Genomic DNA, 10,453 nt, shown 5'->3' with positions numbered 1-10,453 from the left:
TCACCCAAGAGATTGTCCGGTACTTTTGAATCACTCTGTAAAATTATATAAATTATATAAAAATATATAAAGGCTAATTCATGTCTATTCTAAATGTTTGCTCTATCTCAAAAAGTAATAATTACCTACAATTTTTTTAGAACTTTTTTTTACAATTCCTTATAGTATCCTAAATTAGTAAATAAGTAGTTTAAAATAATAAAAATTCCTATTATGCTACAACAAACGATGCTAAAGTAAATGTTGTTTTGTGTAAAAGAATAATAAAGAAAATATTTAAATAAAAATTAAAAATTGAATAAACACTTAATTTTGGGAACACCGACAATTTTTTTACATATTTTTTGCGATAAACATCATTTACGCATCGTTTGCTGTAAGATATTACTAGAAATCATAAAATTTTGATCAATTAAATTAAATTAAATTAATCATATGTACCTAGGTGTAAGAAAAAATATAAAGCATTTAAAAGCAAACTGTGATTTGGGTTTGATTAGAACTTTTTAAAATAAAGTAAGAAATAAATAGATTCGCGTTGTTTAAAAAACGCACTTTTACAGCAGTATCGTAGAAATCTTGCCTTCTTTTTGAAATGGAGAGATTTTTTTTAGTTTTTTAAAAATGAGTCATAAAATAGTATCAACTGATCACTTGAATTTAAAATTAGAGTACGATTTAATTTTTTTATGGCATTGGCAACCTAATTATAATGTTATAATTAAACCAAAGAGTCAAGAAACGTAATTTTGGCGGTAATTAATTAATATAGTGTAATTTTCTACTGAAAAAAACCACCACAGCTGGGCCATTGCCAAAAATAACTTTTTTCTTAATAAATAATCTAGTTTATAAAATGTTATTTTTGCTTCTTTTTTCTATTGTGCTGTGCTGTTAAATCATGGAGAATCGTTGCTATTTATTTACAGTTTTTTGGATTTGAACATGCCTTTCAAAAATATAGCTATAACGTTACCATTTTAGAATTGTGTTCGGACCATTTGAAAGAGAAATCTTAGATTTTTCTTTGGGTGCTTTCAATTGTCGTATGAAAAATAACAACCCCAAATTATTAAAAAACTTATCTATTCAGAGCCGAATTAAGTGGGAAAAGACGCCTGATTGAAAAGAATAATAACTAATAAAAAATATAAAGAATAAAAATAACGAAATTCATAAAACGAAGTACTTTGCAGTTTATAAAAGAGTAATTGCTTTACGTGACTATAATTATGCATTTTGGATCAATTTGTAACATTATTTTTATCGAAATATCTCAAGAAAAAATTGTTTCTGCTGTGCTTGAACAAATTCAGCGAATTTTTGGTAGTTCTGTTATATATAAATAAAAAAAATACAGAAACAACCATTTGGAACTCATTTTAACAGATTTTTCCATGTTTTTTCTTCACAGTCAATTTTCATCTCGAAAAAAATCCATTTCCAATAAAATTAATAAATTGTGTTTCAAATAAAGGTTTGATGTGTCGGGTTTTTAAACTTTGTTTAATTTAATAAAAGTAATGTCGGATTTTTATAATTTTTCTTATTTTTTTAGAATTCTGGAAACCTCTTCGTAGCAAAACAAACATTTTTCTGCGATTACTCGACTTTTAAAGAGGGTCATTTTTCGTTATTTTCCCTTACATTTTGTCTATTAATTTCGCAAACAATTTAACGTTGTGAAGCTTTACAATTTGCGACACAAAAATAAAAGAAAAGAGATGAAATAATACAGTAATGACATTATTTGCCCGGGTTTTCCTTTGAATAAATAAAGATCCATTTCTACCATCTCTACAATTTGTTTCGAACATAATAAAAGTACCCGTGATTAGATACGAGAAATTTTCAAATCGATTCAGACTGACCTATGGGTGCATCGATTCATATTACTCTGTTAATGACTTTTTGCAAGAATCAAATATTAATCGTCGTCATTAGAAGAAATTTCCCCTTGAAATGGTTGCGTTTTAAACAATTCCCCGAAGATTTCTAAAATACTTAGTCATACAGCAAGTGCCACTGATTGGTTTTCACTTTCTTTACTTATCCATTGTTACCACAGCAGTGTAAGCACCTGTTAAACGCTTACGTGTGATCCCCAGGTTAAAGTCGCAACCTACTTTTTTCTAGTGTTTTTTGCATCGAGGAAAACCCGTTGATCAATTTGTAAACCTTGCATCAAGGTGAGTTTTTATTACATCTAATTATCCAAATTAATTAAAAGAGCCAGTGACGAGCCGGAGGAATGTCATTGTTTACGTTTCTACGGCGGGGAGGATGGAACAAAAGTCCCTCATTAATTCCGTAAAATTGAGCGAACGAAAGAGAAAGTATTATTTATTCACGAAACCTTTACATTTTCCTTTCAATAGACCTATCTAGTCCAATCGCAGATCCATATTATTAACCCAATTTACCAAATACATTGATTGTTGATTATTCCACAAGAACAGCCGTCACTTGTGAGCATTCCTTTCCCATATCTGGTAAGTTTCTCAAACTTCCGCACTTTCCTCTAAAACTGTTCGGTTTTCCTTGACATCCCTGCTCAAAAATTCCGACTGGTTATTACAAGGCCAAAATGTTTGTTCTAGGATGGTAGTGTCCGATCTGTGTTTGTCTTGGCCGGTGGTAACGTGCGCTGCATTCGCGTCGATTTTAATCGTAAAATTATACACTTTTCTCACTTGCGGTTATTACACCGCAATTACGAAAATGGACGGCAAGACGGTGATTATCACCGGCGGCAACGGCGGCATCGGCAAAGAAACCGCCAAGGAAATTGCCAAAAGAGGAGCGCGGGTTATTTTGGCTTGTCGTAATCTGGAAACGGCCGAAAAGGCCAGAGGCAAGTCGCTGTTGAGCGTCGTTTTCGTTTAATTTTTGGCGAAATTGCAGATGAGATTGTGCAGGCGTCGAACAACCAAAATGTGTTTGTGAAAAAGTTGGATTTGTCGTCGCAAAAGTCGATCAGAGAGTTTGCAGAGGAGATCACGCGGACCGAGCCCAAGTTGGACGTTTTGATCCACAACGCCGGAATGGCAGCGAACAAGATACAGATGACTGAAGATAATCTTGAACTGACCATGGCCACGAATCATTACGGGCCGTTTCTTCTCACACATCTCTTAATCGGTGAGTTATTGACACAACTGGTGCTTTCACGCACTAGTGGAGTCGGTGATTGTTTTAATGTTTAAATGCCAGGTAGAGCGTGTAACACGTTAAGAAGCTACATAATTTTGTTGGTTTCTGAAATAGGTTTCGAAAAAAATTGACCAATAAACTGGAGTCAGCGAAGCAATATTGCTAAACAGAGGTGTAACAACCTCCACGCCACGTGTTTGAATGTGTCCTGCCAATTAATAAAAATCTTAGTTATTCGGATTAGCAAAAAAATAATTAAACCATTTTTAAATGTGTTTAATGACCCAGTTAATTTATACAAAATGTGAACGACCGTACCGCCGATTAAATAAGTTTGTTTCGACACCGAAATTAACATTCGATCTTCTATTCATTTCTGAAGTTGGCGACATTGAAGAAAACGAAGATTTGTTTATTATTTTGTGTAGTGTTCGGAATGTTATGCATTTTTTTTCATTTTCGTCAACATCTTTTTTTTGGAATTTTATTTGACGCTGGGATGGACTTTCTAAGTTATTGACTTATAAATTTGACAAAACCGGTACTGTTAAAATATTCTTACAAAATTGCCGATATTTACTGATGAGAGTGTGTCACTTTTGGAGAAATTTTGAGTAAACCCATTACTCAACAAATTGCCCAACTTTTTTGTTCCGTTCTTTATGATTCTATGATATAATCGTTGTTATCAATAATTTGTAAAATCAATAATTGTAAAGTATTTTGTAATTAACTTGTTTTTTTTTACAGAAATTTGGGAACTAATCACAGATATTTGATTATTTTTAGTAAAAATTAGTTCTTTCTTGTAGATAAAATGTTCTAGTTTCTATACTGTTTCTCCTTTGTCAACGATGTACCCAGCATATCATTATATTATTAATGTTCGATCCATTGATTGCTCTTTTCTTTCAATTTACTGTAGAAGAAATGACAATTTTATCATCATTATGAATCATAATTCATAATTTATATGTCGCACACGGGCGACCACTTACTCAAAATAAAATAGACGATTCAGAATCAGAAATAAAAATAGCGAGTGTTATGAATATGATTTCGCGTAAATTACGATTTTAAGAGAAACGTATTAATTCAAAAAAATTTCTTGAAAAACTTATCAAATTAACAGATGTATTTATTGTCTAGAAAAGAATTTTATATTTTTAACTAACACACACCTAGTTAAAAAAATTGATGGATGAAACTGAATATACCTTACTTGACATTATTACCGTACGTTTTTCTAAAATTTTGATCTAGTTATCCGTTAATTCGATGTTCATTACGGAAATGGGGTTTCAACATAAGGTATTGGGTAAGTATAAAAAGAAAAAACGGTATTTTAACGTTTATAGAAAATATTTGTGCTTTTTTCAAATTAGGTATTAATTCTAAAATATTTTAATTAAAATTAAAATCATTGACATTTTGTTTCCCGTGCCAAACTTTTATTGTTATTTTCTTATATTTTTTCACATAGTCGTCTCAAACTCCACTCTCCGAGGAACATTCTTTATTTTTTAGTTCGCGGATAGATTTTGCAAGAAAACTAAAATTTGAACATACATGTAAAAAAAATTCTGCCGCTCTGCTGAATTGAATTCTCTGTCAATAAATGTCAAAACTGTCATTTGTGATATTTACAATTTGACAATTAATTAATTTTAAAAATTTCGTTAAAATGCAACTAAATTGTTAATCTGTGCAAGAAAGCACTTTTATTGTCGAAGCTTATTTCTGAATTGAAGACTTAATAAGTGGAGAATGGTAATATTCGGTGTCTAATTGCCTGTCATTAATTCTATAAAGCGGCATTTCTGATTTTACATGAGAAATTCACAGACGACTAGATGAGAATTTAAAAAACTCATTGTATATGGTTTTAAGGCAATTCTGTTAAAGTCTTGCACTTATCTTATAAAGCAATGCTGGAATCTGCGATGTGTAAAGTCAACAAATCAGATTTTTAACTTTTTCTAAAATTTCAACAAAACATTAAAGACAGTTTAAATAATAAAATGTACTACTGAAAAAATATGCAAGGTGTGCTCAAATATACAACAAGTCTAATTATTCATTAGTGTTAATTAATACTAATCACCTTCCTAATCACTCTCTTAAAATAAAAAATTAAAAAAAATATTAAAATTAAAATTTCTCTTAAAAATAAAAAAATATGGAACTTGACATAATAGAACTACAAACCTCTCTTCATGTTTTTTTCATGATTTTTTTAATCTCTGTAGGTTGGTTGGTTACTTTTTTACCAAGATAGTTGCAACAAATTTATTTGGGATAAGCAAACAACATCTCATCGACTAAAATCGACAATGCTCTTGAAAAAAGGGGCGCAGAAATTTAAAAAAAATTGTTGCCTACCACATGAATTTATGAAAAATCTAATGTTAATTATTCACGTAATTCGTGACACTTGACGGTGTTGTCGAAGTGCACATGTAAATTTATGTTCAAGGATACCACCCTTAGATAGCCCTAGCTGTTTAAATTTGCATTGTTTTTGATATTTTTTTTATAGCTTTGTGTTGGTAATGAAAAAATGAAATTGATGACGCACACGCAAATCGAGCTGACCGCCACTATAGTAACAGTACCATTTAAAAAAACAAAAACCAAATTTTCATCAGTGGACAAATGTTTATTAAATTAAATTAATTAAATAAAATACCGTTTGTAACAATTCTGTCACAGTGATGAGTGTGTAGCCAAAATAGTAAATAAATGAGGGAAAATAATAATTAATAAGAGAAAACCTTGAAAGCCAGCACGCTAGCAACTAACATTTGGTAAATCTCATGGTCCTCATATGCCTATTCGCTACAATAATTTATTAGTTTGACTATTTATGAAATTTTAACCAGTAAGTAGTATGACTCTTTGAGATGTGTCCTGTTTATTTATTATGGCTCAAATTTTGAGTAATTATCATCTCTGTCTTTAAAATATCTGGTTATACTGATGATGTAATATCAAGTGTGAGGAAATTTTATGGGATGGTCATGAGGCCACAACCGATCGTAGGGCTCTCGCGATGTTCAATATTTATCGATGAAATGGTCCGTTACAGCGCGTGCATTGGCGTAGTTTACTTGGGGTTTATACAATTAATGTTACCGGTCGCTTACAAAAATCTAATTAAAACATAAATATTATTGTTTTATTATAATTACGGAGTACCCAAGAAAAATTGTGGCAATAAAATAATCGCTAATTTATTAAGATTGCGGTATATTTGTTGAGATTATTTTCTGAAACAATTTTAAAATAGTCGCTAATATCAGCTTTTGCTTGGCTAGTTCAAACCCTGACAAGGCACCTAATTTGACATAATCGTTAAAAAATAACTTCATCATTTCCTCAATCTTACATGGACACCAATGAAGATGTTTAATACAGGGGAGCGTAAGTCACTATTACATTTTGAAAATGTTGCGTTTTAATTCAGTGGAAATTAAAATTAAAAACTAAATAAAAATATTTTAATCATTTTCTCTGAGACATTCGCTTGAATAACTGTGATTCTTTCTAATTTCTCGAAAACTGATTCCGTTTTGCGGTTAAAATATCTTTGAATTTCGAAAAAGATCTTTCTACATCACAGATGGTTACAGGAGTAAATAAAAAGTTTGGCGCTAATTAAAATATGTCGAAGGTGCTACATTATTCGCTATTTGTTTTAAAACTAGAAAATCGGGATTTCTAGTATCTGCGTCAATTTTTGCATTAAATTTATCTTGTAATGACCATTCTACAGATTTTAACTCTATCAACGTAGACTCAAATTTCTCAACTGTAATGAATAATTTTAAATTTTACGTTTCTAGAAATTTGATCGTAGTTGGAATATTTGAAAAATTGTTTTCAATAAAATTAAGTTGAGAAACTAAATTTGTGGTTAAAATTAAAGTTTTACATTGTTTAATGCTTTGTGCATCGTCGTGTAAAACAATAAATAAATGATTTTAATTGATTAAAATTTTTAGAAATTGCTTCTAACCAAGTACCCCAGCGTGTAACTACAATTGTTGATTCGTCAGAAACGTTACGATTTGTATATCGTTTTAAAAAGGACTTTAAAGAAGGATTATTTAGTTATCTACAAAATGTGCTCGAGGTGAAATAGCAGCGAATTTCCCTTTAAAACGTGGTGTAGTTGAAAACATTTCAAGGGCTAAAAATGGTAAATAATTAAAAAAATATTAATGTCACACCAAAAAATACTTTGAAATGAATTACAATTTCGTAATCTAGTTCTACTGGGTCACTTTTATGCTTTTTAAATAAGTACATGGGATAAAAATGTTTTTTTGACTTTTTAGATATTACTAAAATTAACAGAGAGTTAGGGCGGTTAAAAGTAAAGTTATAATATTAATAGATAAGTGACATTAATTATTTTTTAATTATTTACGAATTACGATTTTTAGCTCTCTAAATGTTATCAAAGGCGATGAACACGCTTCAGAGGGAAATACGGTTTCACCTTAGGCGCATTTTGCAGTAATTTTAAATTGCAATAACTTGGTGAGTCTTACAGATAACGAAATGATTCTTGCACCAAAAATTTATTTCAAGTATTAGCTTTATTTCGTGCCGATTATGTGAACTCAACCTTGTTAAACTACGTATAAATCTGCATTTATTGAAAATTTGTTTGCAAAAAAAAAGGAGTTTCTAGCTTTATCCAGAAGGAAGATATGGGTATGTAAACGCAAAATGTGTCCAATTTTAGGTGTTTGCAAATTTTTAGCTAAAACGTCATTTCAGCCCTTTCGCGAGGGTTGAAACAAAAAATTCTTTGACTAAACATTTTTTAATACTCTTTACTAACTTATATCAACAATGCAAGCTGTTCCACAACATTTCGATTGAAAGGTTTATCTGACTGCAAGCGCGCGCCCATGCACTAACCTTCGCCCATAAGATTTCCTCACACTGAGTATCAGATTAACGCATTTGGGTATTAAATCATCAAAAATTGTGCTCATTGAAACGCTTGTTGTAATTTCAGACTTGTTAAAAAAATCGGCCCCCTCTCGCATCGTCGTGGTGGCTTCCGAGCTGTACCGCGTCGTTTCTCTCAACCTCAACAACGTGAATCCCACGAGGTCGTGGTTCGTGCCTCGCCTCTACTACGTGTCCAAGTACGCCAACATTTGCTTCACGAAGGAGTTGGCACGCCGCCTTGAAGGCACAGGTGTGACAGCCAACTGTCTCCATCCCGGAATCGTGGACACCGGCATTTGGGAAAGTGCTCCGGTGCTCGTCCGCTGGCCTTTGCGCCTCCTCATCAAGGGTTTCTTCAAAACGCCGCTTCAAGGCTGCCAAACCAGCGTGTACGTGGCCTGTGCGGAGGAACTCCAAGGAGTCACGGGCAAGTACTTCGCCGAATGCAAGGAGAGAGGACTGAGTCGGGGGGCCAGCGACGAGAACAAAGCGAAGAAACTGTGGGAGATTTCGGAGGGTTTGGTCAATCTCAAGCCCAGCGATCCGAAAATTTAAACTTGTATTTGTTGTGGTGTTGTAATAATTAATAAATTGTATTCTTGTTGACTGCGTGTTGGTTTTTTTTTCAAGGAAACGTTTACGCAACTGAAGATTGTTATTAATAGTGACAATTTAATTTAGAATTATATTCCCGATACACCTCATTCATTTACCTTTTGTATCTTGTTTTTGTGCAACTTGGAGGGCAAAGCGATTATTATAACGGGTGTCACTAAAGGAATTAGGCAAGGAAACGGTTAAAAAACTTGCCAAAAAAGAGGCCAAAATTATTTTGGCAAGTTAGAGGTAAGTGAAAAACTTTTCTCGCGCTTTGTAGTTAAAACTTTCAGAGGAATTGATTGAAGAGACTAAAATCACAATATTTTGGCTGAGAAACTCGCTTTGTCGTCGTCGGTTCATATAAATCGAACAGAACGACTGGACGTTCTTGTTCATAATGCTGGGATGGGGTCGAGGAAATTATAAAAAACTAAAAACGGTTATAGTATTGCTAAATCAATAGAAGTTAAAGTAACAAGTAAACGTTTTAGATGAGTATTTATATAATTGTTAAAATTCTGTTTAATAAAAAAATTATAATTCAAGAGGACAAGGAAAAAACAATTCTAATTCTATGAAAAACAAGTTTTGTAGTTCAACTTTTTTACAGGGTGACTCCGCTAAAAGGATATTTTTACAGTATCTCAAACCTTGAAAATATTAAAAAAATAACTATTTCCTAAAAGAAGGTATAGGTACAAATTTTTTTAATAACTAAAAAAGTTCACCTTTTTGATTTTTTTTCATTGAGATAAACGAGAAAATGATATATTAGCCAAACTTAGAATCGTGTCTAGATTTTGAGTTATAATAAACTAAAGTAGTCGTAAGACTCGTAAGAAGTACTCTTCAATCTTAAAAAAAAATTGAGTTACTAGCAGATGTAATAAATGTTGTTGTGGATCAAAGAAATTTTACAAAAGAGAAAGGTAAAATGTAATACAAAAAGCTTAAGTAGAAATAAATAAAAGAAATAAAAAAATGGCTATAAGAGGCATTATTTAAAAAATAAAAAATACTCCCACATGATAATGAAATTTCTAAAATGTTACGTGATGAGTTTGGTTTTCTATTTTAAATAATAATAATAATAAAACACATAGGATGCCAAACAGAAGCATCTAATTATAGGGCAACAATTCAAAATCATAACTGTGTGAGTAAGAACAAAATAAAAAAAATACTAAAAATAAAAAAATAACTTATTACATGTAGAACCAGTAGACACAGTAGATACTGAATAACAAAACTCAATCAGATAAAAGACTGTCCATTCGAGTTATAAATAACTTGTCGCCTTCTGTATTTCTTGAACTTTTGAATAAAGTTTTATTTATGTATGGTTTTATTTTTATTTATTTCTGTTTTGTAACAAATAAATCAAGAATGTTTGCATTTATAATTCTGAGAAAAACAAGTTTCGTAGTCCAACTTTTTACAGGATAAGTCCGCAAAAAGTAAATTTTTGTAGTAACTTAAGAACCAATAATCATACAGAAGAGTCGATATTATTAAAGCTTTGGAATTGTCAAAAAAATATGTACAGAGTGTCTCAGCTAAGACTTTCGAGCCTGATATCTCAGATATTTGTCAACGGATTTTTATGAAATTTAAAATGCAGATATTTTGGAAGATAAAGATTAAGATCCAATTAATGCAACAACTTAAGTATTAAAAACGTAATTTTTACATGCTTTTTTAAAATGTTAAGCTTTTTAGAATTTATATTTAA

General features: G+C 31.3%; 1 protein-coding gene across 2 annotated transcripts; it reads left to right on the top strand.

Annotated features, from left to right (window-relative positions):
- The first annotated feature begins 2,041 nt into the window (after window positions 1-2,041).
- LOC660440 (retinol dehydrogenase 14) lies at window positions 2,042-8,727 on the top strand. 2 transcript variants are annotated; one of them, XM_966671.5, is made up of 4 exons: window positions 2,042-2,189; window positions 2,601-2,854; window positions 2,905-3,141; window positions 8,186-8,727. In XM_966671.5, exons 2-4 carry the CDS (start codon window positions 2,602-2,604, stop codon window positions 8,674-8,676), a joined length of 981 nt encoding a protein of 326 aa, XP_971764.3. In that variant the 5' UTR covers window positions 2,042-2,189; window position 2,601; the 3' UTR covers window positions 8,677-8,727. The 2 variants fall into 2 exon arrangements, with proteins under 2 accessions (XP_971764.3, XP_015838804.2); XM_015983318.2 differs by lacking the exon at window positions 2,042-2,189 and adding an exon at window positions 2,365-2,492.
- Window positions 8,728-10,453: the final 1,726 nt, after the last annotated feature.

Source organism: Tribolium castaneum, chromosome 2 (assembly GCF_031307605.1).
Source record: "Tribolium castaneum strain GA2 chromosome 2, icTriCast1.1, whole genome shotgun sequence".
NCBI lineage: Eukaryota > Metazoa > Arthropoda > Insecta > Coleoptera > Tenebrionidae > Tribolium > Tribolium castaneum.
The sequence above is the reverse complement of the archived record's forward strand: the minus strand, read 5'-3'. Positions and strand labels throughout refer to the sequence as shown.

Excerpts from the sequence above, each read along its gene's own strand:
- LOC660440 (XM_966671.5), top strand. The coding sequence starts at position 2,602 with ATGGTAGTGTCCGATCTGTGTTTGTCTTGGCCGGTGGTAACGTGCGCT. Across the intron at positions 2,855-2,904 it reads AACGGCCGAAAAGGCCAGAG|ATGAGATTGTGCAGGCGTCG; the intron begins GCAAGTCGCTGT and ends GCGAAATTGCAG. Across the intron at positions 3,142-8,185 it reads TCTCACACATCTCTTAATCG|ACTTGTTAAAAAAATCGGCC; the intron begins GTGAGTTATTGA and ends TTGTAATTTCAG.